The sequence below is a fragment of the Balaenoptera acutorostrata genome, chromosome 19 (assembly GCF_949987535.1).
Source record: "Balaenoptera acutorostrata chromosome 19, mBalAcu1.1, whole genome shotgun sequence".
Taxonomy (NCBI): domain Eukaryota; kingdom Metazoa; phylum Chordata; class Mammalia; order Artiodactyla; family Balaenopteridae; genus Balaenoptera; species Balaenoptera acutorostrata.
Window position 1 is genome coordinate 55,450,912 of NC_080082.1, and position 20,628 is coordinate 55,471,539.

The 20,628-nt window shown below is 48.3% G+C and overlaps 1 protein-coding gene across 3 annotated transcripts; it reads right to left on the minus strand.

Moving 5' to 3' along the window:
* Positions 1-6,410: 6,410 nt before the first annotated feature.
* On the minus strand, positions 6,411-20,366 carry PLAUR (plasminogen activator, urokinase receptor). 3 transcript variants are annotated; one of them, XM_007168072.3, is made up of 7 exons: positions 20,183-20,358; positions 18,452-18,562; positions 17,026-17,166; positions 10,717-10,869; positions 10,007-10,141; positions 7,874-8,020; positions 6,411-6,973 (listed from the first exon to the last, which is right to left on the minus strand). In XM_007168072.3, exons 1-7 carry the CDS (start codon positions 20,232-20,234, stop codon positions 6,720-6,722), a joined length of 993 nt encoding a protein of 330 aa, XP_007168134.2. In that variant the 5' UTR covers positions 20,235-20,358; the 3' UTR covers positions 6,411-6,719. The 3 variants fall into 3 exon arrangements, with proteins under 3 accessions (XP_007168134.2, XP_007168133.2, XP_057390961.1); XM_007168071.3 differs by having other exon boundaries at positions 17,026-17,169; positions 20,183-20,349; XM_057534978.1 differs by lacking the exon at positions 17,026-17,166 and having other exon boundaries at positions 20,183-20,366.
* Positions 20,367-20,628: the final 262 nt, after the last annotated feature.

Genomic DNA, 20,628 nt, shown 5'->3' on the forward strand with positions numbered 1-20,628 from the left:
CATCTGTCTTTTTTGGGTCCCACTTTTTCTTCCACCTGAGGTGGTCCTGTCCTTATGCTACTCCAGGGTACTTTATCCATTAGGGTTTTCATGCCAGTGACAGAAAATCCAACCAAACGGGGTTAAGAAAAAGAGGATTGTTTCACATATAAAAAAGTCTTGGGGGGCTTCCCTGGTGGCTCAGTGGTTGGGAATCTGCCTGCCAATGCAGGGGACACGGGTTCGAGCCCTGATCGGGGAAGATCCCACATGCCACGGAGCAGCTAAGCCCGTGCACCACAACTACTGAGCCTGCGCTCTAGAGCCCATGAGCCATAACTACTGAGTCCACGTGCCACAACTACTGAAACCCACGTGCCTAGAGCCCGTGCTCCGCAACAAGAGAAGCCACCGCAGTGAGAAGCCCGCGCACCGTAACGAAGAGTAGCCCCCGCTCACCGCAACCAGAGAAAACCCCGCGCACAGCAACGAAGACAACACAGCCAAAAAAATTAAATGAATAAAATAAAAATAATAAAATAAATAAATTTATTTAAAAAAAAAGTCTTGGGTATGACTAGCTTCAAAATGGTCTGTCCTAAGGGTAAATAGTCGCTTCATGTTGCAGGATGGCTGGCAAATACCTCTGGGGCCACACTTTTCCCTCACATTTGGAGAGGGGTAGAGAGAGAAAAAGACAGACAGACTGAGAGAGTCAGACTGTGGGAGACTGAGCAGAGGAGAGACTTGAAGAAGCTCCCTCAGCAGAGTGAGGAAATATTTTTCCTTAGAAGCCCCCCAGAAACCTTCCATTGTGTCTCATTGGTCCAGATGATGCCACCTGCCTATCACTGAACCAATGTCAACGGCCAGGGGATGAGATTAAGCTGGTTAAATCAGATATGAGCCACAGGCTCCCCCTACCACCAGGTCAGAGGTGAAATTAGATTTCTCAAACAGAAATAGACATTGGGGAGACAACCGCCGTGCCTGCTATTCTGGGGGGATGGGCTGCACGCCGTGGGTTGACTATTCTTGAGTTTTTGAAGTCTAGGGATGGTTCAGAGTTTGTTAGTTGTTTTCTCAGCATTACTCTGCGAGATAATAGAAATATATATTGGTCTCTGCCCCTGGTTCCTGGCACGGAGCTCCTGAAACCCTTGTAGTTACCTAAGTGATAAGAACACCAGGAGAATCTTTTGTTCTAATATTTAGTCTTTGACCCCAGTTCCCCACACAGGGATCCTGAAATCCTTGTAATTTCTTGGGTGATAAGAGTGTCTCTTTTTCTAATAGGTGACATTTGGTGGACTCCTGGATGAGGGCTGGTCACCCAAGAGACCAAACTATGATTACAAGCATGGAATTTTCAGCCCTGATCCCCATTCTCTTGAAAATGGAGTTAATGATCCACGATGCCTACGTGATAAACCCTCCATAAAAATCCCAATAGTTTGGGGTTCAGGGAGCTTCTAGTTTGGTGAACACATGCAGGTGCTGGGAGAGTGACATGCCCAGAGAGGGCATGGAAGCTGTGTGCCCCCTTGCCCTATTCATCTCTTCCATCTGGATGTTCTTCTGTATCCTTTATCGTATCCTTTTATAATAAACTGGTAACGGTAAGTAATTGTTTTCCTGAGTCCTGTGAGCTCCTCTAGCAGGTTAATCAAACCTGAAGAGGGGGCCATGGGAACTTCTGATTTGTAGTCGATTGGTCAGGAGCACAGTCTGGACTTTCAATTGTCATCTGAAGTGGGGACTGTGGGACTGAGCCCTTAATCTGTGGGATCTGATGCTATTTCCAGGTAGGTATTGTCAGAATTGACCAGAAGGTGTCACAGAGAATTGCTTGGTGGGGGGGAAATCCACCCCCCCCACATTTGGTGACCAGAAGTGTTGTGAGTGTGGTAGTAGTGTGAGAATAAAGGAGACACACAGGAGAAAGACACAGTAGGGAAGAACTGAGTTGTTCCCTCTACAGGAGGAAGACTGGGTGGGTGTTTTTTCCTAATACACATTCCCTCCTCCTTTGTTCCTTCCTAAGAGAATCCTGATTTTGTCCAGGCATCAACCTTTCTTTAATAGCCAGATGATGTGCAGGAAGCCCTAGGAGTAGGGTCTGAATATACTTTGCCAAATATTGTGATTCCATGCCCCTTTCTGTGAATGCTATAGGCATGGGGGTATGAAACAAATCAGGCGAATAAAATGTGGGGAGGGCAAGTCAGCCTGGAAGTTTTGGGATAAGCTTTCTTTGCTTTAAAAAAGACACCCAAGAAGAGACGGCCCTTTGTCATTGCTTCTGAATGTGGGTGTGATGTCTGGAACTGCAGTGGCCATCTTAAGGCCATGAGGTAGATAAGCTTGAATGGATCCTTCAGGACATAATGGAAACATTGAATAAGTCAACCCAGGAACTGCCCTAACTCCTGAGCTCTTGTTCTGTGAGATAATCAATTTCCTCTTTGTTTCAACCATTTTGAGTTGGGTGTCCTCAAAAATACAGCCCTGGCTACCATATTGCCTGCGATTCACATAGAATACATGGAGGCAGCCCTGCTTGCAGATTAAAACACTGTAAGTGGTAGTTTTCTTTTTCAATTGCTCCCCCATCCTCGTGATAGGATCTCTCTCACAGAGGTTGTTTTCTCAGCTCTGGCCAAGTGGGTTGCTTACCATGAGAATTGCCTGACCAGTGGATGCCTGTTTACAACCTGAACAACTGTATGTGGTGGCTTTGATGTAAACTTCCCTGGCCATAGCAGAGGAGGTCGTAGGCAGAGCCCTCACCCAAACTGGACCCCACCAGAGAAGAGTCTGTCCGTTAAAAATTTAGAACCAGACAAAAGTAGTTCTTGACATTTCAAGGGCATATTTGGCTACTATGCTTGAAGCAGAAGGTAGTCTGTGAAGAGACAAAAATAAAGTGAAAGCCCAGCCCATGAGGGAAACCACACACTCAGTGTAGGAGAGAGAGAGTGACACAGAGGGACAGAGAGATTTTGCAAAACAGAGACAACATTGATTTCACACAGCTTTTCAATTCTGTTTCTTGTCCCTGGTGCAGCCCAGAGACCTAGCTCTTGCTTGGATCTAAACTTCCAATAAAACTGTCGTTTTTGCTTGAGTCAGCTTAAACAGATTTTATTTCTTGCAACAGAGATCCCTGAACAAAAACTTGGGAACCATTAACTATGAGGTCCTGATCACAAGGTCTGGTGTAGAACATTCTGAGAAATTTATCTAGCCTCAATATCTGCACCATGGGACATGTATTTCCATCCTTTGATCCCCACAGTAGGGCATCATGGGAGATGCAATCCTAGCCTCCAATCTCTGCCATAGGGTCTCCTGGGAAATGCAGCCCTAGCTTCAGTTTCTGCTGTAAGGCATCACGGGAAATGTATTCCTTAGCCTCCAATCTCTGCTGTGGGGTATCATGATGGATGCAATCCTAGCCTCCACTTGTCACCCAGGGGAGCAATCTGAGGGTCCCTAACCCACACTTAAACTCTCTCTACAAAACATGTACACCTATCTTAGGCAAGGAGGTAAGGAAGCCACCCCCCACCCCCTCCCATTTCTAATAAAAACCTCACTCTAGGCAAACTTGCAAAAAACCTGACTGTATCTGTATTTTCTAGCTGTGTTTACAAGACAGGAACAAGAGAGCGTTAACCATAAGACATCGGTATAAGCTGACTGAACTTCAAAACTGGGACAAAGGTTGCTCTACAGCTCATTACCATCTCATTGTAATAATAAGATCTCTGCCCACCGGGCCATATTGGTTCAACCCAATTCCCACCCAGACACTCAAGGGCCGTACAAGGGCAGAAAAAGGCATGAACTGCATTCTGGGAAATCACCACCCATTTCCATGAATCAGGATGACAAAAGACCCCCATCCTCAATAACCTTTTTCTATAAAAAGCTTGCCCCGGTTGTAATCAGAGCTTCCCTTCTCCATTCTTGGGCCATTGAATAAAAATCTGTCTTGCTTGCACCAAACTCAATTTCGTTATTGGCAGAACCTGAGCGGAAAAGAACTTCCTGAAGGACGGGGTTGAGGTTGGGTGGGAGGCGGGGCTTTGGTTCCGTTAGGGCCCCAAGATGGGGGGCCTCCCATCTAATTCAGTAACACAATCTCTGCTGTAGGGCATCAAGGGAAAGGTGAAACTAGCCTCAATTTTAATTATGAAGCATCTCAGAAAATGTCATCTTAGCCTCATCTCTGCCTTAGGGCATCATGGGAGATATAGCTCTAGCCCAGGTTTTGTTGTAAGATACCACAGAAGATGTAGTCTTTCCTTCCTTCCCTCCCTCCTTTCTTCATCACCTGCCATGTCCTGGGCGCTAATCTAGGTACTGAGAATACAGTAGTGAGCAAATAGAAGGGTTTGCCTTTTATGGAGATTCTAGTGGGGAGAGTTAGCAAAAAAACAGACAAACAAACAAGTGACTGTTTCAGCCAACCACTGCAGCATAACAAAATACTCCAAAACTCAGCTATGTAAAACCACAACCTCTTTATGTTTCTGTGGGTTGGGAATTTGAGCAAGGCATAGTGAGATCAGTGAGTATCTGCTCCACAATGGACTGGGGCCAAAATGGGCTGGCTTTAACAGCTAGAGATGGATGGGCTGATTCATATCTGAAACCTTGGTGCTGGCTGTTGGCTGGTGGTGTGGGTTGAATTGTGTCCCCCCAAAATATGCTGAAATCCTAACCCCTAGGTTCCATGAATGTGACCTTATAAGGAAATAGGGTCTTTGTAGATGTGATAAGTTAAGATGAGGTCAAACTGCGTTAGGGTGGGCCCCTAAATCCAATGACCGGTATCCTTATAAGGACAGAGAGATTTGGAGACACACAGCCATAGTCACAGGAAAGAAGTTCACGTGACAACAGAGGCAAGGACTGGAGTGATGCAGCCACTAGCCAAGGACTGCCGAGGATCGTCGGCAACCCTCAGAAGCTAGGAAGAGGCCCGGAAGGATTCTTCCCCAGAGACTTTAGAAGAAGCATGGCTCTGCCAACACCTTGATTTTTTGTTTCTAGTATCCAGAAGTCGAGAGAATAGTGAATTTCTGTTGTTTGAAGCCACTGCATTTGTAACTTTGTAGTAATGTATCACGGCAGCCCTAGGAAATGAAAATAGCTGGGTTTCTCGGGTCTCCTGCACATTCCATCTGCTGGGGTTGCCATGTCCAGGGTAGCTCCTTCACCCACTTGGCTGGTGCGTGGGCTGAGATGCCTGATACATCTGGGGCTCTCTCTTCATGTGGCATCCACGCACGAGCAGCGTGGGTGTCCCCAGAGCATGGCAGGCTCAGTGCAGGAAGACTCTGACCCAGAAACCAGCTTTCCCAGGGTTGGACGGTTTCTGAAACCCCCGGCCCAGAGCACGGCATGGCGTCACTTCCACCACATTCTCTTGGCCAAAGCGGTCACAGAGCCAGTCATGCTCAAGGGGTGGTGATATTGACACCATCCCTTTAGGCGACCACAGAGACAGTTGTTGATATGTGATTTGAGGAGATCCTAAAAAAGAAATCCTGTCCCTCGGTGGGGAGGGAAAATTGGGAGTTTGGGATTGACATACACACACTACTGTATTTAAAAAAGATAACCAACAAGGACCCACTGTATAGCACAGGGAACTCTGTGCAATATTCTGTAGTAACCTAAATGGAAAAAGAACTTGAAAAAGAATAGATACATGGATATGTATAACTCAATCCCTTTGCTGTACACCTGAAACTAACACAACGTTGTTAATCAGCTATATTCCAATATAAAATAAAAATTTAAAAAAAAAAGAAAAGAAACCCTGTCCTTCACCTGCCCCCAAATACCACGGAAAATGTCCTTTTCCTTCATCAGCTGTAGGGCCCCAGGGGAACGTAATTTTGTGTCTGTGGGCTTGCCTCAGCGAACCATGGAAAACATGAATTCTGCCATGGTACTCAAAGAGTCCCACTGAAATTGTAGTTCTATCTTTTTCTCAGTTTGTCTGAGGGTATCCTAAGAAATATAGCCCAGCCTTTATCTCCTGCCCCCAGAGCAGCAGGGGAATGAGGTCCAGTCTTTACTCCCCTCACTGCAGGGCATCCAGGGGTCATCTCCTAGTCATCTCCTATCTCAGAGCCCCCTAGGAAATGCAGACATGTCTCCTTAGAACAACAAAGTAGTCTGGACCTTTGGATGTGGGAGAAGAGACTGGAAGGTTAGTGCTTGGGTGAGTGAGTTGGAAGGTTGCATTTGGAGCCCGGAAATAGATGTGGAGGTGGCTTAGGGTGGAAGGCTGCATGAGACAGCTCCCAAGGCTGGGACCTCGAGTGCTTGGGTCTTACAATATGACCCCTAATTCCAGGAGCCTGAGGAAAGGTGTCCCCCAATCATCCTCTCTGGAGAAGGGCAGATCTGGCTTTGTTCACTGATACAAAAATCTTTATTTAAGTACAAAATATTAAATAAAACAAATATTAATTAATAATAATAGCGGCAACAATATTAATATCACAAGAGCTCTCGCCTGCTGGTCCGTAGCTTTCCTCTAGTTTTTCTCCTCTGATTCTCACAGTTCTCTGAGATAGGTGTTTTGGCAGCTGGGAAAACTAAGGCCCAGAGAGGGGAGCACACTGGTCTGAGGTCACACAGCAAGTCAGTAGGGCTGGGAGCTAAGGGAAGGGCAAAGGGATCCCCTGGATCCAGCCAGGGCAGTGGGAGTGTGGCGTTCAGGTGCAGAGTAAAGTACCTCCCCACAGTCTGGCAGTCATAAGCAGGGTGACGAAGAGGCTGAGGTGGGCAGGGCCAGGCAGGGGGGCACCCCCCGTGTGGGGCTGGGTAACCAGGACTGCATGGTTACAGCCGTTTCCAGTACAGCAAGAGACGTTGAGATGGGTGAGGCTGAAAGCTTCAGCCACATGGAGGCCTTGGCACCAGGAGGGGGCTGCACAGCCTCTTATGGTGTAGCTTGGGTTTCCCAGTCCTGAGGAGACAGAAGACCATGTGAGACTCCCAGCTCTCGGGCCTGGGACTGGAATTCTCACTGGGTGACATACTACCTCGTGGTGGGTACCCCCGGAGAAAGCAGCAGTTCTAAGTGTGGTCCCGGGACCCCTGGGGTTCCCTCAGACCCTTCCAGGGGATCTGTGAAGTCAAACTTATTCTTGTAATAATGCTAAAACCTCATTTGCCCTTTCTTGCTCTCACAAATGTTTTTTGCTCTCACAAGGGGTTTCCTAGAAACCCTAGGACATGTGATCTTGCAACAGACTGAACACAGAAGCAGATATGAGGGTCCAGCTGTCTTCTATTAAGCCAGATATTAAAAAAGATTGCAAAATGCTAAAACAATGCCAGTCTTCTCGTTCAATTTTTTCATTTTGGAAAATGTCTCCTTTTTTTCTTTCATAAAAATATGTCCACATGTCGTGAGTTTTCAATTGTTCTTTTAAAATGAACAAATACATTTTTTAAAGACTCTTGGTTTTCATTTCTAATGCAGTAAATATCTATAGATATGACTGACACAAGCAATAATTTTTAAGAGCGTGAAGGAATTTTGAGACCCCAAAGTTTGAGAACCTCTGGAATAAAGGAACCTGCCCAGAACTTCACAGGATAGGATCCTGGGAGGTCCACCTTAAGTCCCACCCACCCGCGGAAGTCCCACCCCCAAAGAAATCCACATTTCTGTGGCCCAAGTATACATTTCCTAATGAACAAGTCCTAATTTCTTACTACACTTTGCACCCTCCTGAAGGAAGTCCCACTTTCTCCAACAGGATGATCCACCTCAGTTAAGTCCAGCTTCATGGGAAGTTACCTCTTGCAGAACCCCCCATCACCCCCATAAGTATCCTCTCCCAGCCTCCTAATGGCTCACCATTAGTGCCAGTGGCTTCCAGACATTGATTCATGGGGCCTCGGCAGTCAGTGAGGGAAGTCTCTTCGGAGGAACATCCATGGGTGCTGTTCCCCTCACAGCTGTAACACTGGAAGCCGTTCAGTGGCAGGTTTTGAAGCTCCAGGACTTGGAAGAAGACCAAGTGACACAGAAACCAAAGAAATTAGCATGAGCGGTTCACAGCATTACGTCCCCAGGACTTCCAACTCTCAGCCCTAGATGTCGTGGAGCCCTCTTGTGGTCAGGCATTGGAACAGCACCCTCTTTTGGGGGGTTCTCTACGGCCTGCGAGAGAAATTCCAACTCCCAGCTCCCCACGAGCCCCCACCTGCCTAGACACAGGGTAAGACGAAACAGTCCTTGCCCTCAGAGAACTTACGATTTAGAGCTACACTGTCCCATATGGTAGCCACTAGCCACATGTGGTTGTTTACATTGACATTGAAATTAATATTAAATAATAAAGAATTATTGCTTATGTCAGTCATATCTATAGATATTTACTGCATTAGAAATGAAAACCAAGAGACTTTAAAAAATGTATTTGTTCATTTTAAAAGAACAATTGAAAACTCACGACATGTGGACATATTTTTATGAAAGAAAAAAGAAAAAGGAGATATTTTCCAAATATCAAGTGCTCAAAAGCCATATATAGTAGAGGCTACCATATCTGACAGTACAGATACAGAACATTTCCATCACCATGGAAAGCCCTGTTGGACAGTAGTGATTTACAGAGACAGAATAACACAAAGGATCTAGATTATATTGAAGGGCAGAGTTAGGGAAATTTTCCCTGAGGACAGTGCCTTGACCTAACGAATCAGAAGTAGCCAGCCAGGTGAACTCCTGGGGGAGAGGTGTTCCTGGTGGAGGGTACTGCCTGTGCAAAGGCCATGAGACAGACACATGCTGGATTAGAGAGGGCATAACAGAGTCTTTGGATTTCATTCTAAAAGCAAGGGGAAGGCGCTGAAGTGATTGAGGAAGAGTGACATGATTTGATTTACATTAAGCTGTTGGTGGGAATGTAAACTGATACAGCCACTATGGAAAACAGTATGTAGGTTCCTTAAACTAAAAATAGAACTATCATATGACCCAGCAATCCCACTACTGGGCATATACCCTGAGAAAACCATAATTCAAAAAGAGACATGCACCCCAGTGTTCACTGCAGCACTATTTACAATAGCCAGGACATGGAAGCAACCTAAGTGTCCATCGACAGATGAATGGATAAAGAAGATGTGGCACATATATACAATGGAATATTACTCAGCCATAAAAAGAAATGAAATTGAGTTATTCGTAGTGAGGTGGATGGACCTAGAGTCTGTCATACAGAGTGAAGTAAGTCAGAAAGAGAAAAACAAATACCATATGCTAATGCATATATATGGAATTTTAAAAAAATGGTACTGATGAACCTAGTTGCAGGGCAGGAATAAAGAGGTAGACGTAGAGAGTGGACTTGAGGACATGGGGTGGGAGGGCGAAGCTGGGGCGAAGTGAGAGTAGCATCGACGTATATACACTACCGAATGTAAAATAGTTGGCTGGTGGGAAGCAGCAGCATAGCACAGGGAGATTGGCTTGGTGCTTTGTGATGACCTAGAGCGGTGGGATAGGGAGGATGGGAGGGAGGCTCAAGAGGGAGGGGATATGGGGACACGTGTATGCATATGGCTGATTCGCCCTGTTGTGCAACAGAAACTAACACGGTATTGTGAAGCAATTATACTCCAATGAAGATCTATTTAAAAAAAAAATCACTCTTGCTGCTGTGTTGAACATTGGCTGTAGGGTAGCAGGAGGACCAGCAAGGTCATTGCAACAATCTAGGTGAGAGGCCATGGCGGCTTGCACCAGGCTGGTGAGCAGTGGAAGGATTCAAGAGGACATAGAAGCATAAAGCACAGGTCTTGGTGAAGCTTTGATGGTTTCATTGAATTCCCACAAAATCCTTCTTTGAGAAAGGGCTTGATAGGTCCATTTTTCAGAGAAGGAAACAGAGAGGAGGGGTCTCCCTTCAAGCAAGCAGCAGTCAGCCTGAGTGCACCTCCCCACCCCAATCCCAGGCCTCACGCCGGGTCCCCTGCCCCTTACCTGGGCCCCCATTGCATTTGGTGGTGTTGCAGCACCGCAGGAAGTGGAAGGTGTGGTTGTTGTGGAAGCCAGTGGGGCCTGGGCAGCCAGGAAGGTTGCCACAGCCTCGGGAGTGGCGCTCATCCCCTGGACTCTCTGTGGGGGCAGAGGAGGAGGTCAGATTGTTGATGAGGGGCTGAGATTGGATTTGCCCATGGTAGCAGTCCTCTGTCCATCCTCTGCTTCATCCTTCATTATAGGACCCTCATTTTATTGGGAGCAGCCATATATCTAGCCAAAAGACACAATTTCCAGTCTCCATAGGTATAGTCATGTGGCTAAGTTCTGGTCAACGTGATCTAAGTAGAAAGATTTTATGGGACTTCTAGAAAGGAGAACCTTTACAGAAGGAGGGGTGCCCCCCTTTTGCCCCTTCTTTTCCCCCCTCCTTCTTCCTGGAATTTGGACATGAGGTCTGGCGCTCAGGCAGCCATCTTGGACTATGAGGCGATCTTGAGAATGGAAGCAATATGTAAGAAATGAGAAGACATTTGGGTTCCTGGTGACTGTGGAACTGTCCTAGTGGCCCTGGACTTCCCATCACTGGACTTTCTGTGTGAGTACTAACTTTCTTCCTTGCTTAAATCCCTGTTATTTGGGGGTTGTTGTTAAGTGCAGCCTTGGGGAGGAGCAAAACAGGGAGGGGGAGTTGCTGGCAGGTTGGGGCTCACCTTCCAGGCTCTGGTGGGTTACCACCTCCAGGCACTGTTCTCCAGGGTTGCGGCATTGCAGGGTCTTGTCCCAGCCCCTCTCACAGCTCAGATCTGATGAGGCACAGGAAGCACATTCGAGGTAACGGCTTCGGGGAAAGGTAGAAACCTGGCCTGTTTGGGGAGGATTAGGAGGGTGAGACTCCATGGGGAGAGTCCTAGAGACCCAGCTTCCTTGAGGACTCACTTCAGCATCAATTCTTCCTTATCCCACCATTCAGCCAATCATCAAGTGCTGCCCATCCCACCGCCTGAATCTTTCTAGAATCCATCCCCTCGTTTCCAGCTCCATGACCAGGTCAGACCTCCTTCAATACCAGCTTCCTCCCTGGCCTCCTGGTTTCCATTCTTGCCCTTCCCACCCCAGTGCATCCCACATAGCCCTAGAAGAATGTTTCTAATACTCAAATCTGACCCTGCCTCTCCTCTGCTCAACACTCTTCCATGGGTCCCCAGTGCCTACAGAATAAAATCCAAGAAACTCAGCGTGGCTTTCAAGTTCCATCAAAGACTGGGTCCTGGTCACCTTTCCTGCCTCATCTCCCTCCACCAGCCCCTCAGACTCTACACCGGTTTTCCTCAGTCCCCAAGTATACATGCTGACTCCTGCCCAGCCTTTGCATCTGCTGTGGTCTTTGCCTAGAACCCTTTCCCTGCTCCCTATTTTCCCTGTCTCCTACTCATTCTTCAGAGGTCATCTTCTCCAATTTTGCCTCCTCCAGGAAGCCCTCCTTGACCTCCCAGGCTGGATTAGGTGCCTCTCGGGGCTCCCCAGTCCCAGCCCTGCCCACTCTGGGTCATCCCCGTCTGGTGACAAGTCTGTTTCCCTCACTGTTTGTTTGTTTGTTTGTTTTTGGCCATGTCACATGGCTTCTGAGATCTTAGTTCCCCCACCAGGGATGGAACCCGTGCCCCCTGCAGGGAAGCACGGAGTCCTAACCACTGGACTGCCAGGGAATTCCCTGGTTTGGTTTTGTTTTTTTCACTCTTTTTGTTTGTTTGCTTGTTTGTTTCCTTCTATGGATTCAGTCCCAGGAGGGTAGGGCCAGGGCTGTCTTGGTCATTACTATGTCCCAACACAACTCAGCACAAGGCTGGGGCCAGAGAAGATATTCAATAAATATTTGTTAAATGAATGAATGAATGAACAATTACTTAAAACCCTTCTATTGTTCCCTGTGGTAGCCAGCTTCCAAGATGGCCCCCAGTGATCCCTGCTTCCTGGTATTTGTCCCTGTGTAGTCCCTTCCCATAAGGAATAGAGCTGAGCTGAGGAACCAATAGGATACTGTGGAAATGATGGTGTGTGACTTCTGTGGTAGATCACGCAATACACTGAGATTTCTTCCTGGCTCTCTCTTGGATCACTTGCTCTGGGGGAAGCCAGCTGCCATGTTGTAAGGACACTCAAGCAGCCCCACCGTGAGGTCTACATGGTGAGGAGCTGAGACTTTTGCCAAAGCCATGGGAGCTGATCATCCATGTGAATAAAGCTACTTTGGGCACCTTCAGATGACTGCAGCCCACTGTCATCTTGACTACAACCTAATGAAAGATCCAGAACCACCTAGCTAACCCACTCCCAGAATCTTGACCTTCAAAAACTTTGTGAAATAATACATGCTTACTTTTGTTTTAAGCTTTGGGGCAATCTGTAATGCAGCAATAGATAATTAATACACTACCCAATCATGTCAGAGGTCAAAGCCTCACTTGATTGATCTGTGATAACCTTGCCTCTCACACGGACCTTTCAGTCCAGGCCAAGTGGATGAGTTACTTTTCCCTGGAAACACCAGAGCCATCCCTCTGCCCAGGCTTTGGCTCACACCATTCCCAAGCCTGGCATGCCCTTCCCTTCGTGACCCCAGATATCCGAGTTTGAGTTTGGGCCAAGTCTTAGAGAAATTAGAGAGAGGGCTGTCTCAGCCAAGGCTCTCAACTGGCAGGCCAGCAGCTGTAATTAGGTGAATCACTTACTTCCAAAGCCAGATCTTCCCCACCCTCTCCCAAAAGAAAAATAACTAAAAGGCTGACAACCCACATCTTCTAATATGAACCACCATGAAAATGAAAACACAAATTGCCATCACTGCCAAAATAGCTGTCTCATACCACCCATGGGTCTCCTTTGTGAGCTCTTCTTCTTATGTCACTCTTCTAAATGTGGGTGATCCTCAGGCTCTGTCTTAGGCCCTTTTTTCATTTCTCGTGGTACACACTCTCTCCCATGGGATGTTATCCATTGACACAGCTTCACCTCCACCTATCTGCTGGGAACTCAGAAATCTCTCTCCAGGTAAGACTTCTCTCCGAGCTCCACACCTGTATACCCAAGGGCTTCCTGAAGGTCCCCTGGCTATCCATCAGACACCTGAATCTCTACCTGCCCTCAACAAGACTCTCCATCTTCTCCAAACTGCTCCTTCTCCTGAACTCCACGTCTCTGAGATGGCCCCATCTGGTCCCCCAGGGTAGAATCCTGGCAGACTCCTTGATCCTCCATATCTAGGCACCCATCTGGATACTTCTACTGCCCTGTCTTCTGGTTCTGTAATCCTTTTGCTCTACTGTTTCTGATCTCCAGTCAGTACATCTATTGAGTTCTTAATTTTAGTTCCTGTTCTTTTTTTTTTTTTTTTAGTTCCTGTTCTTTATTTCCTGTTGGAATCATTTTAAAAATGGTTTCCAGATTTCTGCTAAAAAGTAACCTTTCCTCTATTTTCTTGAATATATTGATCATAGCTCTTTTAAAGTTCCCCTGTCTAATAACTCCAATATCTGATTCATGACAAGTCTGTTTCTATTGTGGGATTTTTCACTTGGTTTCCGGTCAATTGGTCCTTTCTGTTTTCTTCAGGATACCTTGTATGTTTTAACTAGATGCCAGACACAGACGACTATTTGTAAAGACTCTAAATGATGTTATCTTCTGCCAGAGAGGATTAGGTTTTCCTTCTGTCAAAGATCCGACGTAGGCATTTTTAGGGCTGGTCTATTTCAGTTTTGCCCTTACTCCTAGGATGTGGTCTCAGGGGAAAGCCTGAGACCTCTCTTTCCAACGTGGCAACTTCGGTCCCCCAGCATCATATGCCTGCTGGAATTCCTGCTCAGTTCTGTAGCTTTCCAGATACTATTTTCTGTAGAGTTCCTTGGAGTCTCACCCTATACATGTACGGCTTGCCAATGACTTGAAGGAAATGTGCAGATTTGGGGACTCCCTTTTCTGTGGTCCCATGCATTCCAGGATTTTACTTCTCATTTTCCAGACACTCTGGCAACCCCAGACTCCAACCTCTGCCTTGTCAGTCTAGCGATGATCTCTTTCTATTTGCGTTCTAGTTCCCTTCCAGAGCAGTGAATTGGCAAGTGCACTCAAGGAAAAAGCCAGCTTGTCTGTGGAATTCGACTTCTGCGCTTCCCTTATTTCGAAGATCGGAGCATCTCAACTTCCTCTCTTCATTTGCTTGCTCTTGAGTGACTTTAATAATTGTTTATAATTTGTCCAGCTTTTATAACTGTCATTGGCAGGGGGGTTGGTCTGATACAGGTGTCTCCACATGACCAGAACTGCATAATCACCCCTACATCTAATCCATCATTACATTCTGCTCATCTACCTGCTAAATAGCTCTTAAATCCATCCACTTCTCTCCATTTGCATAGCAGACAGACACTGTCTTCTTTTTTTTCTTTTTTGGCTGCACCACGTGGCATGCGGGATCTTAGTTCCCCTACCATGGAATGAACCCGCGTCCCCTGCAGTGGAAGCACGGAGACTAACCACTGGACCGCCAGGGAAATCCCTACACTCTCTTCTTTATCTGGACAACCTCACGCACCTCCAAGTTGGTCTCCCCTCATCTACCTTCCCTCCATCCTTCCTTCCCTCCAATCTCTCTTCCACTCTGAGGTCAGAATAACGTGTCAAAAAATACAAATCTGATAGTGACGCTCTGTACTCGAAACCCTTTCATGACCTCCCAGTGTTCCCCAGATGAAGTCTATATGCCCCACCATAGCCTAGAAGGCCCTGTATAATGTGACCTTGCCAATTTCAGCAGTTCCTCTTGCCCCATCTCGTCCTTCTTCCAGCCATGCTACTTTCACCCTCCTCTGGGCCTTTATATCTGTTGCTCCCTCTGTCTGGAAAACCCTTTCTACTGTCTTTTTAACAGTCTGACTCCTATTCATCCCTCAAGATCCAGCTTAGCTGTTGTTTCCTGTATAGGAAACCTTCCCTGACCCGAGTCAAGTATCTCTTCTAGGGTCCTACAGACCCTACTCTTAGTTACCCCAGCCCTGATCACTCTGGCCTCTGTTTCCCCTATCTCAGCCCTGACAATTCTGGACTGTGCTTTCCTATGACAGCTCTGACCTCTCTGGTCTCTGTTTCCCCTATCATGGTCCTGACTCCTTTGCATGTGCTTCCGCATCCCAGCTGTGACCAATCAGGGCAGTCACCGTCACGTGATGGGTCTGTCTGCCCCCCCCCGCCCCGCCCACATACACATACACACTAGACTATGAGCCCCATAGGGGCAGGGCCCAAGGCTATCTTGGTCACTCCTGTGTCCCCAGTATCACAGAAGAACAGGATGTGGTTTAACCAACTATTCTAGTCATCACAAGCAGGGTAAAATGGCGTTAGACATGGGGCTGATAGGGACTTCCCTGGCGGTCCAGTGGTTAAGACTGCGCACTTCCAATGCAGGTGGCATGGGTTCGATCCCTGGTCAGGGAGCTAAGATACTACATGCTGTGTGGCATGGCAAAAAGATAAAAGGGGGGAAGCTGATATAGATATATTAGTTATTAAATTACTGAATTGACAGCTGCTGCCCAAGTGGACCCCTGACCACTCCCAACCCTCTCTGTATTTTACTTTTTTTGGCCACGCTGCACAGCTTGTGGGATCTCAGTTCCCCAACCAGGGATTGAACCTGGGCCACGGCAGTAAAAGCCCAGAAGCCTAACCACTAGGCCACCAGGGAACTCCCCGCAAACCTGTCTTTAGAACTCTCATGTCCTCAAGATCCACTAAAGGGGTAACACCAGGCCCAGCAAGAGGCCTCCAGTTCTGACTGGTCAATATTATTCTGCGGCACTGACCAATATTGTTAAATATTTTGACTATTATCTCTGATTACAAGTGTTATTTAGACTCAATTACAAGTGCTTTTCTTCAGCACATCTAACAGAGAGAGGAAGCCAGCATCCTCTCTTGTCATTTCCTTGAAAATAAACATCTGATTCAGTCCCCACCAACAGATGAAAGTTCGAGGTCAGGATAAATGAAAATCTAGTGGAATCAGGATGGATGAAGAACAAGGAAAAAAACCCAGTGCAGAGGCAGGTGCTCTGCTTCCTGACGTCATTGTGACTAGACTGGTCTTAACCCATTTCCTTCCTCACCAGGGCCAGAAAGAGGAATCTCTGCCTGACCGCGCACCATGGGTCCATTCTCTCCCCACCCTTCCTCTGCTGTGAGAACTTGGGGAATTTGAGCCTTTCTAAGTCTTTTTCTTACGCTGACCAGAGCCTAAAGGCATGAAACTCAACAAAAAGCCTTATGGAAGTTTCTTCACATTCTTATTTGTTGCCCAACTTACGAATCATCGATTCTAGGGAACTTTCCAAGCCCCTGGCAGCCTGTCTGATTCCCTCCTATTTTGACTTCCTTTAAGAACTCTGAGTCTTTGGTATCTCTGGTCTTTGTATCCCTTGCTGAGCATCTATTGCTTGAATCATCTCCTGTCCTATGAAAAAAATTACATGGCAAAACATCAGTGAGATACCTCACCTACCTCTCAAGTGGGGGTGTGTGTGTGTGTGCAGCTTCTTAAAGGCAGGCGTTGCATCTTATAAGTAACAACCACACACACACACATACACACACACCCACAAACACATATGAGATGGGATGGGGTTAGGGATGGGATGCGTTTGTAGTTGGGAGCGGGATTGGGGACAGTTTGAGATGAGATGGGGTTGATTAGGGGATAGGATTAGAGATGTGTTTGGAAGGAGGATGGGTTTGAGTTGGAGAGCGTTGAGGATAAAATGAAGTTGGGGACGGGATTGGAGGTGAGCTTGAGCTGTGGTTGGAGCCAGGCTGGAGATGTGTTTAGGATAAGGAAAGGTTTGAGCCAGGGTAAGGCATGGAGCTGGGGTTGGGGTGGCCTAGGATTAGGGATAGGACCAGGATGATGATGGAGGTTCAGCTGGGCATGGTTTGGGGTTGGGGATGGTGAGGGTTGCCCTACTCACCAGGACTGGGCTGGTTGCACAAGTCTGACCCACACACGGCCTCTGTCAGGGTGATGATCTGCATGCCAGTCCGATAGCTCATGGTCCTGTTGGTCTTCTCTGGGTGGGTACAGCCTCTCTCCACCACCTCCAGCTCATCACCTTCTATAAGGAATGTCTCATTGTCACCCCAGAGGCTCCCCTGGGCCCAACCAGCCTCTGACACTCCTGGTTATAAGGTCACCCGCTCCCAGGGCTGATCCCTGCCAGGCCTCTCCTCTTGCTTGAGTCCAACTCTCTCTTTTCTAGAGTTATCCACTCTCCCCCCAACCCCCTACACCGGAAGCCTACTTTCTTTTAGTGATAACACTATCCCTGGGACCTTCTGGATCCATCTACCCCCTCCCTCCCAGCTTGGTGATCTTAGCAGGGAGATACCTCTGATAAGAATCTTTAAAGGAAAATGCTTCGAGCTCACCAAAAAGTATAAGACAATGATATAATAAATACTGTGCCTTCATCACCGAACTTTATAAAATATTAGCATTTTGCCATATTTGTTTCAGATATTTTTAAAAAAAGAAACCAAGTTTAAAAGATAGTTAAAGCCTCCTGGTTACCTCCCTCCCTCAAATCCCATCTCCCTTATGCTCTGTCCAGAGGCAACCACAGGTGTAGGTAATTCTAACACCTCTGTATGCAGAATATATATTATTGTTTATTTGTATATTGTTTATTTATTTTGATTGTTAGAAACTATTTCTATTAAAAGGTGTCAAACTCTGCAACATGCTTTTTTTTCTTTCTTTCAACGTTACATTTTTGAGACGTATCCAGGTTAATACCTGCAGCCCTAGTTCCTTCATTTAAGCTGCTGTGGGGTATAATGCGTGATTATACTGTAACGTTTTTCCTCTGCTGACAACTGACTTCAGTCTTTCCAGTTTTCCATATCACAAACATTAGGGCTAAGAACATTCTTTGACATGTGTCTCTGGGCAAGTGTGGCCAAGGTTCTCTGGGGTCTCTACATTCCTAGAAGTCCAACTGCTTGTTGTAGGGTATGTTCATCTTTAACCAGATGTTGCCTATTGCCACGTCGCTCTGTTTGGTGCATGCACCAATTTACCCCCCTAACAGCAAAGCCCGCAGTTCCACATCCCCATCGACCTCAGTATTGTCAGATTTTTCTTTTTTTTCTTTTCTTTTTTGCCGCGCCAAGTGGTATGCCGGATCTTAGTTCCCCAACCAGGGATCGAACCCGTGCCCCCTGCATTGGGAGCACAGAGTCTTAACTACTGGACTTCCAGGGAAGTCCCTGTCAGATTTTTAAACGCTTGTTCATCTGGGGGCGTGTAACCGGTCTCCGTGTCTTTTTCTTGCGTATTTCCCCGATTGCTCGTGAAATAAGGTTTCTTTGTCACTCGCGTTCCCTGCTGCAGCTCACCTTCCCATATGTGCAGGACCGTGGTCCTGCAGAGGTCCTGGCCGGGGGCACACTCTTCCACCCTGCAATTCCCGGTAGTCTTACACAGCATGCACCGCAGGCCCCAGGAGGCTGGGGGCAGAGGGGGGAGAGGAGAGGTGTTATCGCTCCGCGCCAGGATCCCGCTCTCGCCCCCTTAAGCCCCAATACCTGGACCAAGTCTCCAGGCCATGTGCACTCAGGTTCCGGCTCCACTTTTGCCCGCCCCTGGGTTCCAAGGCTGGTTTCCAGTCCGCTATACCATCTTTAGGCCAACGTTCAATCTCCACCCTCTACCCTAGAGTTCTTTCTCCGTCCACAGGTCCTTCCTAAGTCCAGCCCTCGCTCGCTTTCCCTTTAATTCTGTCTGAGCGCCGGGCCCATCCTGAAACTCCGACCCCCCCTCCTCTCCGCGGGTGTGGACGTTCTAGCCCGGCTCCCAATTAGGTCCTTTCCTCCAGCCCGCCCGCCTCGGCCTACTCCGCCTCGCGAGCTCTCCTAGGGGTGTTCTAGCCTCACCAACTCCAGCCAGTCTTTACGTTCTACCCCCGTTCCCGGTGCCCTCCACTAATGCCCACTGGTTCTCTCCTCCTCCCCGTAGCCTCTCCCCAGCGTTCTCTCTCCCCACCCAACAGTCCACACCGAACTTCTAACTCCGCGCATCAGCCGTGCGGAGATTCTAACCCCACTACTACTGTGGCCTGCCCAGAAGTTCTCCCCCCTCCCACTAGCTGCTCCCGAATGGTTAGCCCCTCCCACTGCCCCTCCCCGAAGTTCTGACCCCGCCCACTAGCTCCGCCCCAAGGCCTATCCCTGCCCATCACGTCTCACTTGCGGTCCCGTCCCCGCTCCAAATTCGGAGTCCCCTCCCGAGTCGTTACTCATTCTAGGCCTCCCGCGGTCCGGAAAGCTTTCCCGGTTATTCATTACCGAACTACCTCCCAACCCCTACCCCCCCACCCCCACCCCGGCCCTGCCGCGCCCTGACAGCAGTTCCTTCTCAACTTCCTTTCATTTTCCAACCCTTTTTAGATTTCCCAGAGAAAGGAGGTGAGAAGTCGGCTAGAGGATAGTGAAAGGGAAGGCGCCTCGAAGGACAAGCCTTGGGTCCCCTGCCCCTGGCCCTGCGACGCTGAGCCTGCCTTTCTTTAGACCTTTTGTTAAATGAGACGCTGTCCTCCCTGTCTTGCAAATGTGTCTGTGTGTGTGTGTGTGTGTGTGCAGGGGGGGAGGGGGGGATCTGACAGAGTGCAGAGGGCTGTAGGAGCCCCCGCGGGTCAGAATCCCACTTACAAGGACTTGCTGTGTGACCTCGGACCAGTTAGTTAACCTCTCTGTGCCTCAGTTTCTCTGTAAAACGAGGTTAAAATAGTTCCGCCCGCCCAGTTGGAAATTGCAAGGAAGGAGCTTAGAAGAGTGCCTGGACTAAAGAGCGTACTCGCTACATGGCGGCTGCTGTTAAGCGCCTTCGCTCAACGAATATTTCCTGAGCGTCTACTGTGTGGCCGGTACCGCGCCGTGTGAGGCTGCAGACAGCAGGAGAATTAGTATTTGAGTGTGGGTGGAGGGGCTGGGGACTGAGCCCTCCTCCAAGTCATCAGACTCTGAGCTCTCTTCCCCTCCCCTCCCCCCTCCCTTCCACCCCCGCCCCCCCCCCCCCCCCCCCCGTCTGACCCGGTCCCCAGCGCAGAGATTCGGGCACCCAGCCCCTACCTGGAATGCAGGTCTGAGCCAACAGTAGCAGCAGCAGCAGCGGGCGGCCCATGTCCGGCGGCGGCTCCTCTCCGCGGTCTCCCTGCACCTCTCAGTCTGGCGCCCGGGAGGAGACAGTTTTGTGGCCCTGGGGGCTCCTCCCAGACGTTTGCGAAAGAGCGAGTCAGCTCCAGATGCGTGGGTCATCCACCCCCACCCACCTTCCTCGCAAACTTCCTTTACCAGGACGCGGCCAGCTAGGGGTAGGGGGGCTGGCTCTGCTCTGACTCAACGCTGGCCGTAGTCACAGCTGTCTCCAGGCTGCCTGGGTGCAAATTCCACTTCTCTCTCTTCCTGCCATGGGACCGTGGGCAAGGGCCCTCACCCCTCGGATTAAAACTTGTCACGACGGGAAATTTGTGGCTGATTATTAGATAATATAGGTCTTTCCTTAGTTTTGTTAGGAA

Bases quoted from the DNA above. Each gene is read 5' to 3' on its own strand.
- PLAUR (XM_007168071.3), bottom strand. From the start codon at position 20,234: ATGGGCCGCCCGCTGCTGCTGCTGCTACTGTTGGCTCAGACCTGCATT. The intron at 8,021-10,006 runs GTAAGGGGCAGG...TCTTCTTCCAAG, and splicing joins CAAATGCAATGGGGGCCCAG to TCCTGGAGCTTCAAAACCTG. The intron at 6,974-7,873 runs GTGAGCCATTAG...CTGTCTCCTCAG, and splicing joins GGAAGCCACTGGCACTAATG to GACTGGGAAACCCAAGCTAC.